Source organism: Vipera ursinii (assembly GCF_947247035.1).
Source record: "Vipera ursinii genome assembly, chromosome: 2".
In the NCBI taxonomy this organism is placed as follows: Eukaryota; Metazoa; Chordata; class Lepidosauria; order Squamata; family Viperidae; genus Vipera; species Vipera ursinii.
In genome coordinates this window covers 17,591,157-17,617,511 of record NC_139513.1, presented here as the reverse complement: position 1 = coordinate 17,617,511, position 26,355 = coordinate 17,591,157, and the positions used below count along the sequence as shown (strand labels likewise).

At 45.2% G+C, this 26,355-nt stretch overlaps 2 protein-coding genes across 2 annotated transcripts in view; one reads left to right on the top strand and one right to left on the bottom strand.

Annotated features, from left to right (window-relative positions):
* The first annotated feature begins 3,231 nt into the window (after positions 1-3,231).
* On the top strand, positions 3,232-10,289 carry LOC310633759 (vesicle-trafficking protein SEC22b-B-like). The gene is made up of 5 exons (XM_083351632.1): positions 3,232-3,453; positions 4,256-4,365; positions 4,963-5,123; positions 8,453-8,599; positions 9,328-10,289. Exons 1-5 carry the CDS (start codon positions 3,379-3,381, stop codon positions 9,483-9,485), a joined length of 651 nt encoding a protein of 216 aa, XP_083207758.1. The 5' UTR covers positions 3,232-3,378; the 3' UTR covers positions 9,486-10,289.
* Positions 10,290-11,587: 1,298 nt separating this feature from the next.
* The window catches only part of NOTCH4 (notch receptor 4), a 59,805-nt gene continuing 45,037 nt past the window's right edge, over positions 11,588-26,355 (bottom strand). The window contains exons 23-26 of the mRNA XM_083353287.1: positions 18,946-19,187; positions 16,542-16,689; positions 13,795-13,892; positions 11,588-12,912 (exon numbers count right to left, since the gene is read on the bottom strand). Of these exons, the coding sequence (XP_083209413.1) occupies positions 12,565-12,912; positions 13,795-13,892; positions 16,542-16,689; positions 18,946-19,187 (836 nt within the window). The 3' untranslated portion in view covers positions 11,588-12,564. The remainder of the gene's footprint in view (positions 12,913-13,794; positions 13,893-16,541; positions 16,690-18,945; positions 19,188-26,355) is intronic.

The following is a 26,355-nucleotide window of genomic DNA, read 5'->3' as shown; positions in this document are numbered from 1 at the left end:
TAGTTCGGCAAGGTCCACCTTCAAGACAGATAACGTCTCTGAATGTCTCCCTGGATTTTTAGGAATTTTCAAAGTCCATTAAAAAGGTCTGCCATTGTTGAAGACATTGAGAGATTTGGCAAAGGAATATCTCTGACATATAACAATATCATTGTTATTTTTCTGTTAAGACAACTAAGGTGCCATAGGATGTTTAATACAGAGGTCCCAAATGTTTGTGGCTTTGTGGCCTGGGAGGGGGGGGAAGAGGTAAGCCAGGCCACGTGAGCAGCGGGGCAGCGGGCACACGCAGCTCAACTTGTGCAAGCGGTGGGCCATTGTGCATGCGCATGCGGGCACAATTCGACTTGTGCAAATTGAGCTGCCTGTGTGTGTGTCTGTGTGTATACCAGCCTGCCACTCACATGGGCCAGTTCCAAATAGGCCACAGCCCAGTAGTGCTCTGATCTAATAGAAGGATAACTGTCAGGACCCACCTCAATCCACATCTTAGGAAATAAGAACTCTTGGATGCAAGTTTAGTCCAAAAGGAAAATGTTTACTAGGATGGAATCGATTGTGGGAATACAAGACGGAATCTGAGAAAAGTTACATTTCAATCCTATATAAACCATTCCCATTCCAGCCCCTCCCCTCATCCATTTTGTCAGGCTGTCGTCAGTTGCTAGGTGTCAGGTCCTTCCATGGGAAAGGGAACTCTCCTTGGTTTTATGGTTATTGCTTTCCTTTTCAGTTGTAAATGAAGATACAATCCAGACCTGTCTGTCCCCCCTCCCTTCCCCAGTAAAACATCCCCTGTTGTTTGAAAATCGCTTTAGTAACCATCCTCTCTCCCCCCCCTCGGAGAGATGGCAGAATCCCCAGAAATAGCACGTTGTTCTACCTATACAATTATGAAATGTGATATAAATGGATTCTGACAGATCTAATAGAAGGATAACAATGGGTAAACAAACACCACTTGTGTTTGCTAAGAATTATACAAGGCCTAACTCCTGATTTGTTTTGAACGAGTGATGTATGGGTGTAAGCAAACGATTCTCATTTTGTTCCAGATAAGCTAGGGACGGCTTGCTTAGAATTATATCTGAACCTGGATTCCTCTTTTTAAAGAACAAGCTGGGATTATGAACAGAATTAATTTAGGGATAGCAAACCAAGGTGATGAGTTGATCATAACTCTGAATTATATCTGGTTCCTTCATCTACTTGCATGAATGAGAGATGTAAAACAAGAATGAAAGGGCTCTGTGGACTATTTTATCCAAGGACATCTGAAATAATTTAGGTTTATTCTATCTGAGTGTGGCCCGTTAACACACATTTAGAAACAGGCAGAGTTTCAATCATATTGTTGCCTTTTTTGACCATATCCTGTAGCAGCTCTTTACCTTTATGTAAAGAAGATAGGCACTTGCCACATATTAAGGTTTGTGGATTATTGCTGGCTACAGAGAGTCCTCAATTTACAGCCACAATTGAACCTGGAATTCTGGTTGTAAATCAGGGTGATTATTAATGGAGTCACCATGCGACAACACTCAATTTTATAACCGTTTTTGCAATGGCCATTAAATGAAGCCATTGTGCCCATAATGGTTGGTCATAATTTTGAACAGTCACTAAGCAATTGGTGGTAAAGCTAGGACTACTTGTACTTGACAAAACCACTTTTGCTGCATCCCGATCATGTGTCTGCAAGTTATGACATTTTTTGTGTGTGCAGAAAACCAGTATTTACTTCCTTTTCAGCAAAAACAGCCCATAGTGAACGATGGACTTGCTTTATGACTGTAGGGCAGGGGTGTCAAACTCAATTTCATTGAGGGCCCCATCAGCATTGCAGTTGCCCTCAGGGGGCCGGGTGGGTATGGCCAGGGTGGGCGTGGCCTACTGGGTGGGCGTGGCTAGAGTGCATATGGCCTAGTGGGTGGGCGTGGCCAGCTCTACATCGTTCGCATCAAGGGTGCCTATGGGGGCCTGGGCAGGAGTGGGACAGATCTGAGGGTCTCTGGCAGGAGGAGGGTCTCTGGGCCAAGGGCCAAGGCAGTGGGGGCCGTTCCCTCACTGTTTCCAGGATGGCTTCGTGGGCCACATGAAACCACTTTGTGGGCCGAATCCGGCCCCCGGGCCTTGTGTTTGACATGTCTGCTGTAGGGGTTTGCTTACTGACCCCAAAAAAAGACGATTAAAAACAGGTCCAGTCACATGTTGACCCCACTTTATAACTGTCCTGGCATCTAGTGGGATAGGGGATAAAATTGAAGCAGGATGAAGACCAGTCAAGCATTCATTTCTTGTTGATATTCTTGAAACACAATCAGTCACGTTCTATTTGTCAGACTTTGCCTTGTGGAAAAGCTAATTAAGCTTTTGACGCAGCAGAGCTTACATTTACCAAAACAACCTAGGTTGGATTTTTGCCCTTCGCGATCTTGGGGTGGTTTCTTACGACGCGGCTCTCTCTCCCTCTCCTCTTTGCGAGGTGGGGGGGGCGGGGTGGGAAGAGCGTTTCACAAATGCGATTGTGACGTCACAAACGGAACGTTCCTTTTTTTTCCTTTTCTTTCTTTCTTTTTTTTTTAAAAAAACTTTGACTTAAAGCTTTCGTTGTACCGCGAACCGGCTTCGAGTTCTACGGGCGAAAGCGGCGCGCACATTGTTGCGTAAAGAAATCGTCGCCCCCTCCAAGCTCCACAAAAGCAAAATAAATAATAATAATAATAATAATAATAATAATAATAATAATAATAATAATAATAATAATAATAATAATAATAATATAATAATAATAATAATATATAATAATAATAATAATAATAATAATAATAATAATAATAATAATAATAATAATAATAATAATAATAATAATAATAATAATAATAATAATAATAATAATAATTCCGAGCGCAATGAAAACAATGCAACTTCTTAATCGAGCGAAGCGCCAGGGCAACCCGCAGTTTTTCCCAGTTCCAGTTAACGGCATTTTCCGAAGGCGCTGCCGGGGAGGATCGCCCCGATGCTCCAGGGGACGCGGAGAAGAAAGGAAGAAAGATCGGGAGGGACACTTGCCGTTCCGCTTTTCCTACTACACACTACACACGCACAAACACGCAGACGTCCTCCCAAGTTTGCCAAAGTAAAAAAAACTTCTCGGCTCTCTCGCTCCGCCCCTTTCTACCGCCACCCCCACCCACCCACCCTCCCGCCCCCGCCGGATCAGCCACGTCAGCGGGAGAATCAAGTCCGGCTGCAAGAGTTGACGGAGGGACGGAGGTGAGGAAGAGGAGCGGGGGGGTGTGTGGGACGCTGCCCCCTCCCCGCTCTGAGCCGAAGACCCTCCTTTTTCGCTCGCCCCCTTTTCCTGCCGCTAACATGGTTCTGCTAACCATGATCAGCCGGGTCCAAGACGGGCTACTTTTGGCTGCCTCCATGCAAGAAACGGAGCAGGTAAGTGGAGGGGCAAAGCGGGCGAGGGGCGTCCTACACACACACGCAAACACACAGAGAGAGACCCGAGGCTGTCTCTGTCTCTCTGTCTCTCTGTCTCTCTCTCTCTCTCTCTCTCTCACACACACACACACACACACACACAAACACACACAAACACACAAACACACACACACACACACACAAAATTGCTCAGCCGCCTCGGTTGCTCTGCAGCGCACCTGCGATGGGCTTAAGGTGCGCGGTTGTTTTAAGAAAAACAGGTGACAGTTTTTTATTGGAAAGGATGGCTGGGTTTCTGCCCTCGTTTTATTTGGCTTTTGGAAGCCCGTTCTGACCCAGTAAGGAGGCAAGGCTTGCTTTTACGAACTTTGGGGGAAAAAATAATTTGCTTGGTTTTGTTTGATATCTCCCCTCCTTCCCCCTCCCCCCCACTCTTTCCCCACTATTTTATTTGCTGGCAATTTTGGGGTTTGCCTCCTTAGGCAGAGTTGCAGGAATAGAATAATTAGCAAAAGGTATTTTATTCCTGGCATATTTTCTTTGCTTAAGATTTCTGTTAGGACCAAGGAAAGTTAGAGGGCCTTGCTTTTCTTGGCTAAATAGAGGAAGTCCTTGACTTATGATCAGGCGTCTAAATACTGCAAAAGCAGAGTTTGTAATTTCCCTCCATCACTTAGGTAAGGTGAAATTACCGTAGAATTCTCCAGCTCGCTGCTGTTCTCAATTATGAGGAATTACAATTTCTACTCTGAGCTTTTGAATGACAAACCTTTTTTTATTTTTATTTCCTCCTCTGAAGTCAAATCGGAACTTCCAAGAATATCACAATCAAGCCAAACAGCTTTTCCGAAAAATTGGGGATCATTCGCCAAATCGATGTTCTCTGGAGTCTGGAACGATGACTTTTCAGTAAGTTTTTCCGATTCATGGTGATGTGGAGAAGAAAACTATTATTAAATTTATATGCTACCCATCCCGTGCTGAAGGAACACAGTGGTGCAATGCGCCTATTCTATCAGCTTGAAATTTTTTGCAATGCCCTCTAGGCCTAGGCTTGAATTATGTAAAGAAAAAAAATGAGGGAATTGCAGCTAGATTATAAACTCACATCAATATTTGGTAACTTCTGAAAAATGATCTGACCTTTTACCTGTCAAATGCCTTCTAACAGAATAATAGAGTTGAAAGGGACCTTGGAGATCATCTAGTCCAGCCTCCGGCTGAAGCAGGAGACCCCATATCTTTCTAGACAAATGGCTGTCCAATCTCTTCTTAAAAACCTCCAGTGATGGAGCACCCATAATATCTAGAGGCAAGGCTTTCCACCAATTGTTCTAACTGCCAGGAAATTTCTCCTGAGTTCTAGGTTGGGTCTCTCCTTGATTATGTCCTTGAATCTCCATGGACATCTGCCGTTTACAAACTTACGTGCTGATTTACTTCTCAAATCGTACCTTTTTTCTTCTCGTTTCCCTTCATTTCTGCTGCATTTTTTCCCCCCTACAGTTACCTGATCAGCCAGGGAGTTTGTTACTTGACACTCTGTGAAGCTAACTATTCCAAGAAGCTGGCCTTCTCTTTTCTGGAGGAGCTACAAGCGGAATTCTGGGAACTTTACGGGAAAAAAGTGTCATCGGTGTCCCGGCCTTACGCCTTCATTGAGTTTGGTAGGTGTAAAGGTGAACAGGTTTCTGACAGTGAATCCCACCCTAAAGAAGTCTGCAACGTGGCATCCCTGGGCCCCAGGTTGTCTGTCCCCATCCCCAAACATCATTGGAAGGCTCCAAATGATCCCGCCTTGATTTTGTTGTAGGTAAACGGGAGCAGGGAAGGTTTGGAATGGGTTTTCATGGTCCTGATGTTCTACTTTACTGCAATACAGATAGTCCTCGACTTACAACAGTTCATTTAGTGACCGTTCAGAGTTACGACAGCACTGAAAGAAGTGACTTATGACCGTTTTTGACACTTACGACCATTGCAGCAACCCCATAGCCGCATGGTCAAAATTCAGAGGCTTGGCAACTGACTCATATTTATGACGGTTGCAGTGCCCCGGGATGATGCGATCGGCTTTTTGCGACCTTCTGACAAGCAAAGTCAACGGGGGAAGCCAGATTCATTTAATAGCCATGTTACTTAACGACTGCAATGATTCACTTAACAACTGTGGCATGAAAAGTTGTAAAATGGTGGGGGGGGGGAAATCACTTAATATTTCACATAGCAACCAAATGTTTGGGCTCAATTGTGGTCGTAAGTCAAGGAAAGAGCATTCCTAGAATTCTTCCCATGTTTGGTTCTTGATTTGGTCTACCTCAAAGAGATGATCGTTCCTCCGTCCCCATAATGTCATGGTTCCGACAGATGAAACTCTTCAAAGAACTTCAAGGCATTGTTTACCTTAAAGAATCTTTATTCAAGAAGCATAACATTGGCGTTTACATAGTCGAGGCGAAAATCTGAATTCCCTCCTCTGACCATGTAGCATCAAAGCACAATTCCCTCCTCCAATTAACAGTCATAAACCACATTCTCCAATTAGTTTGAAATGCAAGCTCTCCCTCCAGTTCTCCAACCCGCCAATTCTTATCATCTCTTATTTCATTAACCTTGGTTCACACACTAGGTACAGTATTGTTCTGTCTAACAATATGTCCCATGCACATTCCTCTTCCCACCCCCACCCAGTATCATCTAATTCTAAGAGTAAAACATAAGAAGGAAAATGGTTGCATCTCCATATGTTGTCAAAGGAAAAACATCTGATGTTAGCAGCGTTGACGCCTAATTTCATTGTGTTGGATCAAGTTTCTCAGTCTGGTAACTTTAAGATGTGTGGACTTCAACTCCCAGAATTCCTCAGCCAGACCTTTAGGATGGGGACAGATCTCTTGATGTCCAGAGATGCCACTTTGCAGAACTCTTTATGGTGGGATCCATTCCCAGAAACACGTCTTAAAGTTGCCAAGATTAAGAAACACTGTGTTGAATATTTCTCCTCACTTCCTTCACGGGGTGCAAACTTTTATCTGCCACAATCATCTGTTGCTCTTAGAAGAAATAAAATAACACCACCACCACCCCCAGTGTAGTCTTCACAAAGTTGTAGTCTAGGCCCCAAATAATTTTCGATGAGTCTTTCCTGCATCTCTGTTTCTGAATTCCCATTGTTGCCAGGGCAAAAGAGCATGGAGGCAGTGTAGAGTCATGAAAGTTGGATCTTGGTCAGATGACCAATTGCCTAAATAGCTGAAAGAGTGAAGGCTGCCTACAGTGACAGGCTGCAGATTGATTTGGCTTTTTGGAAAGGGGGTGTGGATTAGCAGGTAAATTCACCCAGGTTCATCCCGATCATTATTTCTCATCTTTATCAACCTGTTAGGACTGTTTGGGGATAAAAGAGTGGAAGGATTTGAGGTGGAAAAAACTTTGCCGTGTTGACCTCTGGAGGAATATCAGGACCATGAATACATGCATAAATCACAAATCCATGTTTAAGTATGGGCTGCTTTGAAATGCTAAAAGATTAGGGCCAGACCAAGTTGGTTGCACTATCTTTTCCCTTGCAATCAATGGGATTGATGTTGTAGGAGTCATTTGCCCATTGAATTCAGTGGGACAAAATGGGAACAAAACTCCATTGGTATCTAACACAGATTCTGCCCACTATGTTGAGAACTTGCCAGGATACTCAAAAGTGGCCATTTTCCCAACTTGAATGCCCTCTGGGTGACTATGCTGCTTGGGGGGGATTCTGGGATTTGAAACCCACACCCCCGCCTTGAATGTAGGCCATGCCATGCTTTGAGCAGTTGGATAAGAGCAAGGAAGGAAGAGTTGTACACATTTCAGTCAGGGATCTTTAAAGCTCATTTGGAGGGAATATAGAAACTTAGAACCTACGGCAACACCTGCGGCCGGCGTCAACTTCCCTCCGTCCAGTGCGCTCCCACAGAGAGGGCCTCCTCAGGGTGCCACCGATCAAAGAATGCCGATTGGTGACCCCCAGGGGGAGAGCGTTCTCTGTGGGCGCGCCAGACCTTTGGAACAGCTTACCGGTTGAGCTCCGGATGGCCCCCGACCTTCGCTCCTTCCGGCGCGATCTCAAAACTTTCTTTTTCGAACAAGCTGGCCTGGTCTGATGGGATGGGGCTGGGTTTTTATAAATAGTTTTAATTGTAATATGTATTAATTTTAAGGGCATAATGTTTAATGACTTTTTAATTTTTGTATAATATTTTTATTGTGTATTGCCCTGTTCACCGCCCTGAGTCCTTCGGGAGAAGGGCGGTATAGAAATCAAATTATTAAATTAAATTAAATTAAATCTGCAACTTCCCATGCTGATTTTTATTGAAGATTTTTGTAAATGTTATGCATTGCTTCTTCCCAGGTTTTTTCACCACTTGGGCTGCCATTTTTGATAGGTGAAGGTAAAGGTTCCCCTGCACATGCGTGCTAGTCGTTTCCGACTCTAGGGGCTGGTGCTGATCTCCATTTCAAAGCCAAAGAGCCAGCGCTTGTCTGAGGACGTCTCCGTGGTCATGTGGCCGGCATGACTAGACGCCAAAGGCGCATGGAACGCTGTTACCTTCCCACCGTAGTGGTCCCTATTTTTCTACTTGTATTTTTACGTGCTTTCGAACTACTAGGTTGGCAGAAACTGGGACGAGTAACAGGCGCTCACTCTGTTACGCGGCACTCGGGATTCGACCCGCCAAACTGCCGATCTTCTGATCGACAAGCTCAGCGTCTTAACCCACTGAGCCACTGTGTCCCTATACAAGTCTAACAAATCAATAAAAGGAGAACCATTTTTTTCTTGCTCTTCGTGGTGAGAGGAATGCAAGGTTGGGCCACAGCTGAATAAGGAATCTCATGTGCCATGGTGGGTTGGGAAAATTTGGGGGTACCAGGTTGTAGAAGGCTGATCTAGATGAAACAAAATACCTGTTAAGGCAAAGATATGACTTGTTTTATTTCTCCTTGTTAGACATTTACATCCAGAAGCTGAAAAAATCCTACCTAGATACTTGGTCAAAACGCCATCTAAGCAGCATCAACGTGGAGCTCCAGGACGTTCAGAAAATCATGGTGACCAACATTGAAGAGGTCCTTCAAAGAGGGGAGACCTTATCAGGTACAGGAGGGAGACCTACAGGAAGTGTGTGTGTGGTCAGACGTGACCCTTGCCTGACCGTGAGAATGTAGCTCCGAGAAGAGAGGTGATACTTGTAGAAAAGTCTCTTGATCTTGAAGGAGTAGAAACGGAGACAGTGATTGGGTGGTAAAGAGCATTGGGATACACACCCACACACACACACCCACACCCACACACACACCACAGCAACGATCATTAATTTTTTTTATTTTATGTTTTTTAACTTTTTATTGTTGTGAGCCGCCCTGAGTCCTTAGGGAGAAGGGCGGCATATAAATTTAATAAATTCAGTTAAATTCAATAAGAGTCAGTTGCCAAGAATCTGAATTTTGATCATGTGACCTTGGGGAACGCTGCAACAGCTATAAGTGAAAAACAGCCTAAGTCAACTTTTTCCAGTGTTGTTGTAACTTTGGTCACTAAACAAACTGTTGTAACTCGAGGATGACCTGTGTTTTTATCTTTTTTTTTTAATTGTAATTTTGAATGAAATTCCTATTAAAAAAGAGGGGGAGCCCATGTAATGTGTCTGGGGAGGCCATTCAAAATGGCCGATGCTGCTCTTGAACCGCTTCCTTTCTGAGCCTTGCCTCTTCCCCCCCTCCTCCAACCCCCAGAAATGGGGAGCCACCAGCCGCTTTTCCTGGCAAAGTTGAACAGGAAGACAACAGAAGCCAATTGTGTTTTCTTTGTCTTCTCTCCTTCAGCTCTGGACTCGAAAGCTAGCAACTTGTCAACCCTCTCCAGGAAATATCGCCATGATGCCAAGCTCCTCAACAACCGTTCTGCTTATGCCAAAGCTGCCGCCACCGGCCTCATCTTCATGGTGCTCCTGCTCTACATACGCTTCTGGTGGCTGGTGTGACTGAATCTCTCCCTCTCCGTTTCCAAGGCCCCACGTGACTTGTGCTTTTCCTTTGAGGAGAAACGGGAATATCCCCAAATTCGTCACTCGGAACAATGTTACTGTTTTTCACCTCACCCCCTTTTGCCAGTTCAGGGTTGGCCTAAAATGGCAGCTACAAGATGCCGAGTGGACCTGCGTCTGTTTATAAATGGAGAGAAAGCTGGTCGACCTGCCTTCGGAAAATGAGGAGAAATTCATCGCTTTCCATAGCTCAGTTTTTGTTTTTTCCCTCCAACAAAGCCTTACAGCATTGTCAACGGCCAGCAGGTTGATAGTGGCATCGGCTCCTGCCACAATAAATCTGTAGTTTTTATATGTGCTTTTTTAAACATACCCCAAGTCTCCAAGTATGTGTGTGTGTTGCTCTCAGCATGCTGAGCCTCATGGATGTAAATTTTTCCTCCCATAAATTTCCCCCCAATATCTCCACACTGAAACATCGAAAACGGACAGCAGAAAAAGACCTACTGGGCCATTGAATCTATTTATTTATTTTTATTTATCAAATTAAATATTAAACTGTATCTATTAAATTTATGAAAGAGGTACCCTGTGGTAAAATGGCCGTTCATCTTACCACAGGGTAACTCTTTTGTTTTCTTTTTAACTTCTTTATTACTTTTAATTGATTTTTTTATTCTATTTATTTTTATTTTAGGTCTTATTTTACTTTTTCAGATGGCAAGACATGTATTTATCCTCAGCATGTTTAAACTCAGTTACTGACGGTCGACCCACTACCTCCGCTGGAAGTTGGTTCCCAGCTTCCCCTTCTCTTTCTTTGAAGTAATACTTTTTAACATTTACTTTTGAGCTTCCCTCCTGTCAGTTTGAGGTTATGCTCTCACGCTCTTAATAATAATAATAATAATAATAATAATAATAATAATAATAATAATAATAATAATAATAATAATAATAAGTTGGAAGGGACCTTGGAGGTCATCTAGTCCAACCCACTGCTAAGGCAGGAAACCCTATACCATTTTAGACAAATGGCTGTCCAGTCTCTTCTTAAAAACTTCCATGGTTGGAGCATTCACCACTTCTGGAGGCAGGTTGTTCCACTGATTAATTGTTCTGTCAGGAAATTTCTCCTTAGTTCTAGGTTGCTTCTATCCTTGACTAGTTTCCGTCTGTTGCTTCTTGTCCTGCTCTCAGGTGCTCTGGAGAACAGCCTGGCTCCCTCTTCTTTGTGGCAGCCCCTGAGATATTGGATCACCGCTATCATGTCCCCCCTCACCCTTCTCTTCATTAAACTACACATACCCAATTCCAGCAACCGTTCCCTATATGTTTTAGCCTCCAGTCCGCCAATCATCTTTGTTGCTCTTCTCTGTCCTCTTTCTAGAGTCTCGACATCTTTTTTACATCTTGGTGACCAAAACTGGATGCAGTATTCCAGGTGTGGCCTTACCAAGGCATTGTAAAGTGGTGTTAGTACTTCATGTGATCTTGATTCTATCCCTCTGTTAATTTTTGCTTGATCTTGAAAATAGTGCCTTCTAGGACCTTATTTGCACCCTTAATATTTTTAAAGGTTTCCATCACGCCCCACCCCCCTTGTTTCTGTCCCCCAGGCTGTACATACTCACTTTCTCTCATCTTTCCTGATATGTTTTGTCCATCAGACCTTGCCCCATTTTTGTTGTCCTTCTTTGGACTCACTCTATCTTAATATCTTTTGTTAAGTGAGGTCTCCAGAACTGGACACTTGAGAGATGCCTAAGGCAGGAATGGGATAACCTGACACAGCCAACTCACTGGGGGACAATTTAACAATTCTAATTATTTAAAATTAAATTAAAAAGTATTTTAATTTTTACCATTCACATTTCATCCTGTCCTTCCTTTTGCATCCTTTCTTTAACGATTCTTTCCCATCATTTCTTTGATATTAGTGTAACATTTGTCCTGCAACGAGTTGGCCCTGGCGAGTGACCGTGGCAAATTTGTCATAGACCCAACTAAAGCCCTATATAGCAGGATTAGGATCTTCTTGCCGGTGATCCCTCTAGTGATGCATTCCAGATATGACATTGTTTGCTTGCAAGGAAGTTGGTTCAGGGGTAGGCAACCTCGGCTCTTTTATGACTCATGGACTTCAACTCCCAGAATTCCTGAGTCAGCTATTCCATGAGTCATAAAAGAGCCGAGGTTGCCTACCCCTGGTGTAGTTATTATTGTGAAAACAGAGATGAAACTCCCACCTAAGGTGAAAACTTCCACCTAAGGAATCTTTTTACACAAATGAAATCGCCGGGAACTGAGTTCAGTTTGGGGGGAGTTTTAACTTTACTTCAGGTTTCTTGGCTTTTGCACAATGAGTATAATTGGTAACAATATTCCATTCTTTAGACCGGTTGCCCTGACACGTTCTCAGTGGAAGGTGAGCTGACTTGCACAGTGGAATTAACCAATTGGGAAAGTGTGGTGGAAGGTTTGATTAAACCTTCTAGCTTGAGATTATCCACTTCCATTCTATATCTTCTTTTTCCAGCTGAAGAACCGCCCTTTGTGTTGGACTTCAACTTCTAGAATTCTCAGCAGCCTAAATTGCCAGGTTATTCAATCCCTCGCTGCAAAGAGACCAACTCTGAAGACAGCTCTAGGAAGACAGCCTACTAAGTCTTCCTCTCAAGTCAATGGTCGTATAGTGGTCTTTTCCATTCTCCTTGCTAGATGGGCTGAAATCCTACTGCTGGGACCACCAGCCCGTATTCCGAGAGTTGAAATCCCAACACATCTGGAATATATTCTGGGGATGATGTAGCAAGGTGGGATGAGCTGCCCTCTACATGCTTCAGATTTTCTGAGATGACCTCAGGATCCAAGTCATGTTGCATTACATCCCCACATGTGACAGCAGAAACATCTGGAGCTCTTTGAGGTCACTGCTAGAATTCATTTCTCCACACTGCCCTTGGATATTCCACCAATCCAAGCCACTGCCCTGCAAATTTCACTGGGGAAAGCTATGCCCTTGGCTGAGGCTGTCATCACTGACCCACAGTGTCCTCATGCAGAGGGCATGGATTCACTCCGCCGTCTGCCCCATGGCCTCTTCTGATGGGGTAGCGTCCTTAAAAGGTCCCTCGTTCTCTGGAACGGGAGTGAGCTGGGAAGGCTTGGGTGGGTATGGCCATCTGTGCAATTTGGATGAAGGCTGTGGGCGGGGCCTGTGTGGCGAAAGCTGCCCAGTCCCAGGAGGAAGGCCAGGATTGTCCAGCAGAGAGAGGATATCATGATGTAGACGCTCAAGTGCCACGTCTTTGGGGAGATGACCCATATGATTCCGGAGGTTCTGCTTGGCACCATGTTGCAGAAGAAGAGATGCCACTTGATAGCTTCCCTCCCGGGCAGCCAGAAACAGTGGGGTCTGGGCCTGTAAATAGAGTGAAACAGGACCAATAAAAGAGGCCTGTATGATCTTGGGACCATTATTAGTGTCATATGTCCTCACATTACCAAGCCCAACGTCAACCATCCAGGTTGGGAACAAATGAATTGCTCAATGGTTCAAATAAACAAAATCTCAAGTCTAAGCAATTTTATTGCATGGCATTTTTGCTAAACGTTCTCAAGAGCCAAACTTTTATTTGTTCACCTGTGGGAAAAGACCGTACCATCAAGCAGAGCACACTACTCCAGTTAGCCCAGGAATAAAGGACGTGTAGTCCTCCAGCTTTTGCTGAACTACGTCTCCCAAAGCCCTATTATCTTTGGCTGGAAATTTCACGTCAAACAATCCCACCATATATATGAGTTACTGGAGGGCCAAATTAGGGCTCAATTAATTTAATTTTACTTTTAACTTTTGTACGTTGTATTTTATTGCCTTGTACACTGCCCTGAGTCCTTTGGGAGAAGGGCGGTATAGAAATTCAATAATAATAATAATAATAATAATAATAATAATAACAACAACAACAACAACAACAACAACAATAATAATAATAATAATAATAATAATAATAATAATAATAATAATAATAATAATAATAATAATAATAATTGGACAGGTCCAACTCTGCCTCAAACCGTTTCACTTGCTTCTAGTGCCAAACCTGTCATCTCCTCTTTGTGGCAATCCAGATAGGGGGAACTACTTCTGTCATTCCCAACTAGGCTGGAATAGTGTGAAGAATGTTAAGTAGTAGATTTTGATGCAAGGCAACTTTATGTTCTAGTGCTTGAGGAATCCCTTTTTCACGACTTGGCAGCCTTCTAGAGAAGGCTCCACCAAAAGAAATCGAGTGTACATTACCTGATTGTCTAGAATGTCCTTGTCAGCTCCATTCCTGAGCAGAATGAGGGTGGCCTGAAGGTTGTTGACAGCTGCAGCCCAGTGGAGAGCACTTTTCCCTGTGAGACAGGAGAAATCCAAGGATGAAGCAAAGAATTGGACTCTAGGATGGTGGGTGGGGAAACTGGACTTCATTCAGTAATGGTGGGCAAGCCATCCCCCATTTTTTCCTCCTTCCATTACTTTAGGAAACTCTGAGAAACATCAGAATCCTGACCTGGATTCTAATGTAAAATAAGTAGATAATGGGAAATGGTGGCCCCCTAGGCCAGGGGTAGGCAACTTCGGCTCTTTTATGACTCACGGACTTCAACTCCCAGAATTCTGAGAGTTAAAGTCCGTGAGTCATAAAAGAGCCGAGGTTGCCTACCCCTGGCCTAGGCTGACCATTCTGAACTTGGTCACCCCAGAGAGGTTGGCCTTTGAAGGTCACAGCTCTTACCCAAGTATGTGTGTTGGGTAGACCTTCAATCTGGTACACTCCAAATGGCTCTGGCTTCAGATGCCATAATGCTAGGCCAACCATAATTTCAGTCTAAGAGTTGGGAGAAGTGAATAGAGATTTGATTTAATTTAATTTAATTTAATTTATTAATATTTCTATACCGCCCTTCTCCCGAAGGACTCAGGGTGGTGTACAGGGCAAGAATAAAACACAGAGTTACAAAAATTAAAAGGTAATTAAATACATGCCCATAAAAAAATTGTCCTACTCTGTTCTCCTGAAGCTCTGTTAGGTTCCACCTTCAGAGACAGCAACATTCAAAATTATTGGGGACGGTATTTACATAGATTAGGGATGGGTTTTATTTTCTGCCCCTGATAGGCAGAAAGAGATTTAATGGTTTTACATTATATATACAGAATAATAGAGTTGGAAGGGACCTTGGAGATCTTCTAGTCCAACCCCCTGCTCAGGCAGGAAGCCCTATATACCATCTATTCACAACATTAATAGAACAACTCATTTGGCTGGCTCTGGAAAGTACACATGAGGAAAACAATCCAGAACATTCCAGCAATTTATAAAGAAACAAATTTATAACACAACACATAGGTTTCTCTAATAATCGCTGTAGGATACCAAAGCCCATTGAAATAAAACTGTTTAAAGACCTTCCTAGATACAAGGGAGTAGATGTTAATCACATCTTCTGGGGAGGTATATTCCATAATAGGGAGGCTACTACCAAGAAAATCTGCCTTCAGCTCCACATCATCTTGTGGAGGTAAAACATACCAGAAGCTATTTACTTATTGGATTCAATCTTCTTCAGCTTACATGTCCTCCAGGGTACGGACTTCAATTCCCAGAATTCTGAGTAAATAATGTGTTTTCTTGGAGAATTCTGGGAGTGGAAAGCTAACACATCTGCAGCATGCCATAATTGGAGAATTTGATCTTGACAATACAAACTACTGAATAACTGAATACTATTTATGCACTAGACTTGATAGAGATATTTAAGCCACAGACGAGCAACCTTTTGCCAATGATCTTAGATTGCCTACTGAGGCAAAACTACAAGGACTTCAGTGCCAGTTCCAACTCTTGAGGTTTTGTTTAAAGGTAGTCCTTAATTTATGAGTGGAATTGAGCCTGGAATTACACTATAATAAGTGGTAGCACTCATTAAGTAGGTCACATGACCATGCCTGATTTTTACAATCATTTTTGTGGAGGTCATTAAACATCACAAATGCTAAACAAATGTGGTCTTCCAATGCCACCAGTTTCTGGCAAGGTGACTGCAGGATTCTGCAAATGGCCATAAATCCCAGCCTCCTGGCAGTGAGCAGAGTTTGCCTGCAATGCTGCATTTTAACCACTGCTCACTGCCAGGAGTTCGATCCTGACTGGCTCAAGGTTGACTCAATCTTCCATCTTTCCGAGGTCAGTAGTAAGTTGAGGACCCGGATTGTTGGGGGGAGCAATATACTGACTCTGTACACCGCTTAGAGAGGGCTGTAAAGCGGCATATAATTCTAAGTGCTCTTGCTATAAATGCTTGTTGACTGCCAAGCACCCAATATGTGATCATGTGACCATGGGAAGATGAAACTTCAAAACCAGGTTGTAAGTAACCCTGAGGAGGTCCATCGTAACCAGTTGTAAATCGAGAACTACCCGTAGTCTGACATCTTACATCTCATAGGGCATGAAGACAGTAACTGTCCCCTGTGCAATTAGAGAATAACTGGTTTCTGTGGATCAGAACAGAGTTCACCAACCTTCCTGGCTTTGCAGACCAGCTGCTAGGGGGGTGGGGAGAGAACAGAAGGGATGGTTTTGCATGAGAGGCAGGCAAGTGAGTGGCCACGCACAGGTCGATTTGCATGAGTGGCAGGCACACATTCCCGCAAATGGAGCACACGTGCCCGTGGTTATACACTGCTCACACAAGTGGAGATGCTCACAAACATACAAGTGCACTCGCCCGTTACTTCTGTGGCCTGGTTCTGAAGGGCTTGAGGCTCGGTAATGGGCCACAACCAGGGGATTGGGGACTCCTGGATCAGAACATCAATAGCCCCATCGTTTCTCTGGTGCTTCTTCCAAGTATATTTCCCTTTCTTAGTCAGAAATGTACAGATCTCTGAACTGCAGTCCTTTGGTCATTTCCACCATAGTTCCCTGGAAGAGTTGTCATTAATACTATCTCAGGTTATAACTCAGCCAGTATCTTGGAGCCACACATGAGCCTCACCTCTCTTATCTATGGCATGGAGATCAGCGTGGTTGGCCACCAGCTCTTCCACCATGTTTTCGACCCCAAGTCGTATGGCAAGAATGAGAGGGGTGGTGCCATCCTCTGCCGAAGCATCCAGATCTGTCTGCCTCTGCCGGAGAAGGATCTGCCAGAGGCCATTTCACCATCAGGAGATGCAAAAGCAGAGAGCAAATAACAACGTTTGAGCGATGAAGTTTTAGTGCTAAACCCCCTTGCCCCATGAAGAGCTAGCCTCTCAGTGAAATTTTCAGCAAATTATTCACTTTGGCATTTATTCTCTGAAGGTAATCAAATTACAAGTAGTCCTTGATTTGCGACCACAGTTGGGGGGGGGGGCAGAATTTCCATTGCTAAGTAAGACGGTTGTTAATGCATCATATCTAACTTTGTGACCATTTTGCAGTGCTTGTTAAAGAGAACCATTGCAGTTTGTTAAGTGAATCCCGCAGGCATTAAGCAAATCCAGCTTCTCCCATTGACTTTGTATAGGGTCTCCTGCTTGAGCAGGGGTTGGACTAGAACAGGGCTTTTCATCCTTTTCACCACTTTTAGGACAAGGCAACATATGAGTACCACCAGTCGCCTAGCAAGGTGTAAAAAAAAAAGTGAAGTACAGGTAGTCCTTGACTTACAACAGTTCGCTTAGTGACTGTTTGAAGTTACAATGGCCCTGAAAAAAGTGCCCCCCAAACCAGAGCTGAGCAAGACACCTGCCTGCCTGCCTGGCGTTGCTCTTCCTCCTGTCCGAGGTTTTCATTGTGAGCATTTCTGTTGAGGATTGGCAGCGAGGTTGGGGGTGTGTTTGGTTTTTATTCCCCCCCCCCCTCTGCAGCAAGTTTTGGTCACTTCAAATGACCCTGGGACAGTGTGACCATCATAAATATGAATCAATTGCCAAGCATCTGAATGTAAATCACAAGACCCTGGAGATGCTGCAACATTGCAGCTGATCAGCGCTTCTTCTGGGCTCAGCAGAAGCACCAGGATCAGTGCCAAGCTCCAGCTGGAACCTGGCGCTGATTCTGGTGCTTCCGCTGAGCCCTGACAGCCCTGAAGAAGCACTGATCCTGGCAGTTCCGCTGAGCCCTGACAGCCCCAGCACGTCACAACTGTTGTGAGTTCATGCCAGTTGCCAAGCACCCAAATTTTGATCAGGTGACAATGGAGAAGCTGTCATAAATGTGAGGACCGGTCATAAGTCACTTTTTAAGTGCTGTTGTAACTTGAAACAGTTGCTGAATGAATATTGTAAGTCGAGGATTATCTGCACGCATGCCCAAAGCAACAGACTTTCTCTTTCCCTGCCCCGCAGCCCCGTTTGCAGAATGATCTCTGAGGAAAAGCAAAAGTTAGAGCAGGGGTAGGCAACCTTGGCTCTTTTATGACGCATGGACTTCAACTCCCAGAATTCCTGAGCCAGAGTTGAAGTCCATGCGTCATAAAAGAGCCAAGGTTGCCTATCCCTGACTTAGAGAATCTTTTAAGAGTGGCATCAGGTTGACCTGCTCAAGAAACAGATATCACAAGATTTCATTGTTGTAGGCCAGACATATCAAACACAAGGCCCGGGGGCCGGATCTAGCCCGGGAAGTGGTTTCATGTGGCCCGCGAAGCCATCCTGGAAACAGTGAGGAACGGCCCCCACTGCCTTGGCCCTGGCCCAGAGACCCTCCTTCTGCCAGAGACCCACAGATCTGTCCCACTCCTGCCCAGGCCCCCATAGGCACCCTTGAAGCGAACGATGTAGAGCTGGCCACGCCCACTCAGTAGGCCATACGCACTCTAGCCATGCCCACCCAGTAGGCCACGCCCACCCAGGCCACACCCACCCAGCCCCCTGAGGGCAACCGCAATGCTGATGCAGCCCTCAATGAAATTGAGTTTGACACCCCTGTTGTAGGCTATAGGTAAGTCCTCAACGTGCGACAATTATGGAGTCTGCCCACTAGAATTGTCAGTCGTGATGGTCACAAAGTGGATCATCATGTGGCTGACCCAATTTTAGGAACTCTTTTTCCGCAGCAGTCATTAAACGACCCCATGGTTTACTGTGGGATGGTTTTTTTTGCCATAGAACTGGAAGTACCTGCCAGTTTTTGGTAAAAACATTGTCAATCAAAGGCAGGTAAATGTGAGCTGGTTGCCAGGCACCTGAGTTTTGGTCATGTGATTGCGAGGGGGTGTGGTCCAGCCATCAGAACCTCAGAACCAAGTCATAAGCACCTTTTTTTGGGGGGGGTCCATTGTAATTTCAATCAGTCGTTAAGCAACTGATTGTTAAGTCAAGGACTATCGGTAGATATAACAACAGAATCTGGAAAGCCTGGTCAAGTTTCTTTCTGTTTCATATTATATTATTCCTAATTTCTCTTTTTCTGACCTGGAATACCCCCAAAGCATCGGCTGCTATGGCACTGTGCAAGGGGGTCCGTCCCCACTGGTCCCGGGCATTAACATCAGCTCCAGCTGTCAAGAGTCTGCGGGCAGCATCTGCGCGAGAGTATCGAGCTGCTAAGTGTAGAGGTGTCTCTCTAAAGTTCTCCATTTGCTTGTCTGTCCAAGAACTCTCCATCTTCAACCCCGAAGAACAAGCCAAGGACATCGGTGGAGTCAGGCCACAAACTGGAAACATAAAAAGCATACAGTAGTGGCCAAAATTGTGGAAACCTTTTGGGAAAAAGTGTATTTTTGAGGTTTGATGGCTAACCACAGCACTTTTGGGGGGAGTAGTACCATAAAATTATATATCAATGGAAAGATAATTTAATCAAGAATGTAATGCAACATAGTTTGTTCAATTATCTGTACCGTATTGTATGAAACGTTATAGCCAAATAACCGGAAAAAGGAAGCACAAGTTGCTTAGGTTGATATCAGATAGCTTTCCTTCCTCTGATTGTAGCCAATGAGCATGAGTGCTTAGAGAGCCAATCAGGTGTCATCTTGTTTTGTCAATGAGCCAATCAGATCACAGTAGGATTCAGTTACTGATGTCATGTATTGAAGCTGAGAGGAGGACATTTGTCAGTGTGTTATGTGATCATTTATCAAGTTGGTTAGGTTTTTTTTTCCTTTCCTTTAGTGAGCTTGTAAAACGTAATAAAATTAAAGTAATGGTGCAAACAGTTGACTGGTTGCCCAGAAAGCGATGTAAAATAGTATTATTAAGTGAACAAGGCTACAGTTATAAAGAAATTAGAAGAAAAAATGGTGGAAACTTAACCAAAGGTGGCACATTTGTACTGTACACTTTTCCCAAAATTTTGGCCCCTTCTGTACATGAAACATTCATAAAGACAGGAAGATGGACTGGAGACTAAAACATATGAAGAACGGTTGCAGGATTTGGGTTTGACTAGTCTAGAGAAAAAATGGGACGCGGTGGCTCAGTGGGTTAGGACACTGAGCTTGTTGATCTGAAGGTCGGCAGTTTGGCGGGTCGAATCCCGAGTGCTGCGTAACAGAGTGAGCGCCTATTACTTGTCCCAGCTTCTGCCAACCTAGCAGTTCTAAAGCACGTAAAAATGCAAGTAGAAAAATAGGGACCACTACGGTGGCGTCTAGTCATGCCGGCCACATGACCACGGAGACGTCCTCGGACGAGCGCTGGCTCTTCAGCTTTGAAACGGAGATGAGCACCGGCCCCTAGAGTCGGAAACGACTAGCACGCATGTGCGGGGGAACCTTTACCTTTTACTTTTTTTAGTCTAGAGAAAAGAAGGACTAGGGGGGACACGATAGCAGTTTTCCAGTATTTGAGAGGTTGTCACAAAGAAGAGGGTGTCAACTTATTTTCCAGAGCCCCAGAAGGCAAGACGAGAAGCAATGGATAGAAACTAACCAAGGAGAGAAGCAACCTGGAATTAAGGAGAAACTTCTTAAGAATGAGAAAAATTAACCAGTGGAACAGCTTTGCCTTCAGAAGTTGCGGGTGCTTCAATACTGGAGGATTTTTAAAAAGAGACTGGACTGAAATGGTATAGGATCTCCTGCTTGAGCAGGGGGCTGGACTAGAAGACCTCCAAGGTCCCTTCCAGCTCTATTCTGATTGAATATAACTTGCGTGAAGGTTTGGCTATTTTAGCTCGGTTTGCAAACTTTAGCCAAGTTTGAATGATTTTGGAAAGAGAGCATTCTGATTCTGATTGGATCAGATCTCAATCCCTTGAAGTAGACCAGATCAAGAATTTGATTCTATTGTTATAAGGGTATAACAACAGATACCCGAATTTCTCTCTGCTACCTCGTATATTATTGTTTTCTTTCTCATACTTTCCCTTTCCCGAGAATTGTTTCTTATAGGTAGTCCTCAACTTATGACAACATTTGTGCCCCAAATTTTCATTGCTAAATGAAACATTTGTTAAGTGAGTTTTGCCCAATTTATGACCTTTTTGCCACAGTTGCTAAATGAATCACTGAAGTTGTTAAGTCAATAACACAGCTTATTGTTAAGTGAATCTGGCCTCCCCATTGACTTTGCTTATCAGAGGTTTGCAAAAGGTGTTCACGTGATCTCAGGACACTGTGACTGTCACGAATATGAGTCAGTTACCAAGTGTCTGAATTTTGATGAGGTGACTATGAAGATTTTAATTTAATTTAATTTAATTTAATTTATTGAGATTTTTATACCGCCCTTCTCCCAAAGGGACTCAGGGCGGTTCACAGGGCATAAATATAAACACCAATACAAACATTAAAAAATAATTAAATTAATGCCCAAGTTAAAACCAGAATACTAAAACAAACCAATAAAAAACCCAAGTACCCCCATCAGGCCAGACCCGCTAGTTCAAATAAATGGGTCTTCAACCCGCGACGGAAGGATCGGAGGTCTGATGCCATCCGGAGCTCGACCGGCAGTTGATTCCATAACGCCGGAGCACCCACAGAGAAGGCCCTCCCCCTGGGGGCCACCAGTCGACATTCCTTGACAGGAGGCACCCTGAGGAGGCCCTCTCTGTGGGCGCGCACAGGGCGGAGGGGAGTCGACGCCGGCAGCAGGTGGTCCTCGAGGTATCGCGGACCCATGCCATGTAGGGACTTAAAGATCATAACCAAAACCTTGAACCTTACCCGGAAGACAACTGGCAACCAATGCAGCTCACGGAGCAAAGGTGTAACATGGGAGTACCGGGAAACTCCCAAGACAACTCTCGCGGCCGCATTCTGTACCAGTTGGAGCCTCCGAGTAGTCTTCAAGGGAAGTCCCATGTAGAGAGCGTTACAGTAGTCTAGGCGAGAGGTCACGAGCGCATGAGTGACCGTACACAAGGCCTCCCGATCCAGATAGGGCCGCAACTGGCGCACCAGGCGAACCTGGGCAAAAGCCCCCCTAGTCACGGCCACTATGTGATCCTCCAAAGTGAGTCGTGAATCTAGGAGGACTCCCAAGTTGCGAGCCCTATCCACAGGGGGTAAAAGCTCACCCCCCATAGAAAGAGGTGGAACATCCCAGGTGTCTCGGGAAGCCGGAATGTACAGCCACTCAGTCTTGTCAGGGTTGAGTTGAAGTCTGTTCCTCCCCATCCAGACCCGAACCGCCTCCAGGCAACGGGACATCACAGCGAGGGCATCACTGGGGTGGTTTGGGGTCGAAATAAAAAGTTGGGTATCATCAGCATATTGATGATACCCAACTCCAAAACCACGAATGATCTCACCCAGCGGCTTCATATAGATGTTGAACAGGAGAGGCGAGAGGACCGACCCCTGAGGAACTCCACAAGCGAGAGTCCTAGGGGTCGACCTCTGCCCCCCTGCCAACACCGACTGCGAGCGTCCCAGGAGATAGGAGGAGAACCACTGAAAAACCGTGCCTCCCACTCCCAATCCCCTGAGACGCTGCAGCAGGATACCATGGTCGATGGTATCAAAAGCCGCCGAGAGGTCTAATAGGACTAGGACAGAGGAATACCCCCTATCCCGAGCCCTCCAGAGATCATTCACCAGAGCGACCAATGCCGTCTCCGTGCTGTGCCCGGGCCTGAAACCCGATTGGTAAGGGTCCAGATAATCCGCTTCATCCAGGACCAGAGGGAGCTGATGCGCCACCACACTCTCAACAACCTTCGCAAGAAAGCGAAGGTTGGAGACTGGACGGAAGTTGTTCAATACAGCTGGGTCCAAGGCAGGCTTCTTGAGGAGAGGTCTCACCACCGCCTCCTTCAAGACGGTGGGGAAATAACCCTCACTCAAAGAAGCAGATATAACCGCCTGGAGCCAGCCTCGTGTCCTCTCCCTAGCTGCGTAAACCAGCCAAGAAGGGCACGGGTCCAATAAGCATGTGGTGGAACTCAGCTTCCCCATAATCCTGTCCACTTCATCAGGGGTCACAGAATCGAACTCCTCCCAGATAACATTGACAAGACCGCCCGTGTCCTGATCGTCAGACTCTGCCCAGCTGGAGTCCAAACCGGTCCGAATCCGAGCGATTTTATCCAACAGATGTTGACCAAACTCCTCGGCACGACCCTGCAAGGGATCCTCCCTCACCTCCTGATTAAGAAGGGAGCGAGTCACCCTAAACAAGGCGGCCGGGCGATTGTCTGCGGACGCGATGAGGGTAGAGAAGTAATTACACCTCGCCTCCCTCATCGCAGCGAGATAAGACCTAATATAGGTTCTTAACCGCAATCGGTCGGGTTCAGATCGGCTGGACCTCCAGCAGCTCTCTAGGCCCCGTTTCCGCCGCTTCATCTCCCGGAGCTCCGCGGAGAACCATGGAGCTCGCTGGGATCTGCGCCGGGTCAGGGGCCGCAAGGGTACAACCCGGTCGAGTGCCTCAGTGGCTGCCCTTTCCCAGGCTTCCACTAAGGCATCCGCCGAGCTGTGAGCAATGGAGGCAGGTGGAGACCCCAGCGCCGCTTGGAATCTCTCAGGATCCATTAGGCGTCTGGGGCGGTACCATCTAGTTGGCTCCGTACCTCCACGGCGAGGGGTGGCAAAATGGAAGACCAGCCGCAGGAGGTGATGATCGGTCCATGACAGGGGCATAGTAAGTGGAAAGCCCCCACCAAGATCATCCAACCACCGTCCAGATAAGAAAATCAGGTCAAGGGTGTGGCCTCCCTCATGAGTTGGCTCAGAAATTACCTGCGTCAGGTCCATGGCCGTCATGGAAGCCATGAACTCCCGAGCAAGCTCAGATGAACCTCCCAGGGATGGTAGGTTGACGTCTCCCAAAACTATAAGTTTGGGGAACTCAACCACCAACCCTGAGAGGACATCGAGCAGCTCGGGCAGGGCTGCCGCTACGCGACTAGGCGAAATGTACACGAGATACTGCAATGGTCATAAGTGTGAAAAATTGTCATAAGTCACTTTATTCAGTGTGGTTGTAACTTCTTGGTATTACTCTTAAATTTTTCTTTTTGAAGCAAAATTATAAACATAAACATTTTTTTTTACTTTTATCCTTATGAACCCCTTACAGATTTGCCCGTTTTTCAGGTCTGTCCCTGATTTTTTCCAACAAAATATGGTCACTGTAGAAAAAGGGGAGGGATGCGGTGGCTCAGTGGGTTAGGATGCTGAGCTTGTCGATCAGAAAGTCGGCAGTTTGGCAGGTCGAATCCCGAGTGCCACGTAACAGAGTGAGAGCCTGTTACTCGTCCCAGCTTCTGCCAACCTAGCAGTTCGAAAGCACGTAAAAATGCAAGTAGAAAAATAGGGACCACTACAGTGGGAAGGTAACAGCGTTCCGTGCACCTTTGGCATCTAGTCATGCCGGCTACATGACCACGGAGACGTCCTCGGACAAGCGCTGGCTCTTCGGCTTTGAAACAGAGATGAGCACCAGCCCCTAGAGTCGGAAACGACTAGCACGCATGTGCGGGGGAACCTTTACCTTTATCTTTTAGAAAAAGGGGGAAGCAGGCTTCTGACAAGCAAAATCAATGGGGAGAACCCAGATATGTTTAACAGCTGGATGTTTCACATAACAACTGCAGTGCTTTGCTTAACCACAATAGCAAAAATGGTCATAAAATCAGAAGTTTGCAAAAGTTGTTCGTTCACGTGACCTCAGGATACTGCGACCGTCATAAATAGGAGTCAGTTACCAAGTGTCTGAATTTTGATCACGTGATCAAGGAGATGCTGCCACAGTCAAAAGTGTGAAAAATGGTCATAAGTCATTTAACAACTACCTTGCTTAGTCCCTCAGGGAGAAGGGCGGTATAGAAATCTCAATAAATTAATTAATAGAAATTTTGTTCCCAGTTGTGGTTGTAAGTCAAGGACTGCCTGCATCCTTAACAAGGTATTTCCATGTGGAGCTCAGCCAAAATCCATAAAATTACAAACCACAATATTTGTTTCACATCTAGCTCTAAGCTAAAGTCTAATCATATCATTACTTAGCATGGGGAGTGAACAAAATCATTTGCCTGTCTGGCTATTTGAAGTATAAAAGCTAAACAATTTGTTCTTGAAATTATGCAACTCAGCGGGTGCCAATTTCCTGAGATTTGCCAGCGGCAACAATAACAACAAAATCCAGGCTCAGACCCACCCATTCTAAGCACACACAAACAAACAAACCAAATGTCCCTAGGCAAATAAGGTATGGTTTGATCTCATCTAATTGAACTAGGCAGTGATCCTATTTTATAGATCTGATCTTATCCCCATTTGGTATAAAAAGAAAAGAATTCAAATGTAAACATGATTTTGGGGGGGTTTTTTGATGGAGAAGCAAGTTGACCTTCTTTTTCCTTGGCCACTGAGCAGGAAAATGAAAAATGTAGCTGGCCTTGTCAGATATATATATAATTATACCTGAAATGCTGGCTTGTTACCACATCATCAGCAAGAGCTGCCACATTTGGCACGCTAGATAATCATTCAGTTTGCACAACTCTTCCTTTGGTTCCTGAATTCCCAATAGGTTTGGATCACAAAGGGGTTTGAGCAGTGTCAATCAATCAGAATAGAGCTGGGAAGGACCTTGGAGGTCTTCTAATCAAGCCCCCTGTTCAAGCAAGAGACCCTACACCAGGGGTAGGCAACCTTGGCTCTTTGATGACTCGTGGACTTCAACTCCCAGAATTCCTAAGCCAGCATGGCTCAGCATGGAAGCCTCTCCCTTTCCCCTCAGCATGGCTGGCCCAGGAATTCTGGGAGTTGGAAGTCCACGAGTCATAAAGCGGCCTAGACCAGGGGTAGGCAACCTTGGCTCTTTTATGACTCGTGGACTTCAACTCCCAGAATTCCTGAGCCAGCATGGCTCAGTTTGGAAACCTCTCTCTTTCCCCTCAGCACAGCTGGCTCAGGAATTCTGGGAGTTGAAGTCCACGAGTCATAAAAGAGCCAAGGTTGCCTACCCCTGCCCTACACCATTTCAGACAGATGGCTGTCCAATCTTTTCTTAAAAACCTCCAGTGATGGAGCTCCCACAATTTCTGGAGGCAAGCTGTTCCACTGGTTAATTGTCCTCACGTTTAGGAAGTTTCTCCTTAACTCCAGGTTGCTTCTCTCCTTGACAATTTCTCAACCTTGATCATTTTGAGATGTGTGGACTTCAACTCCCAGAATTCTCCAGGCAGCATGTTCCTAGATCAGGGTATTGTTTACTTCTTGGATTGTTGAACTGGCAAACAAGCTAACAGTAAACAGCCCAATCAAAGAATCTCTAAGACACACCCCCACCCACACCCACACCAACACTGAACAGGGCAAGACACCAGAATATAAGCTGACAGCAACCCACACTCCTTACTAGCACTAATGATGTTACTGTCGTGGTTCCGATAAATGAGACAATTCAAACAAATTGCAGGCATAT

Bases quoted from the DNA above. Each gene is read 5' to 3' on its own strand.
- LOC310633759 (XM_083351632.1), top strand. From the start codon at position 3,379: ATGGTTCTGCTAACCATGATCAGCCGGGTCCAAGACGGGCTACTTTTG. The intron at 3,454-4,255 runs GTAAGTGGAGGG...CCTCCTCTGAAG, and splicing joins CCATGCAAGAAACGGAGCAG to TCAAATCGGAACTTCCAAGA. The intron at 4,366-4,962 runs GTAAGTTTTTCC...TCCCCCCTACAG, and splicing joins TCTGGAACGATGACTTTTCA to TTACCTGATCAGCCAGGGAG.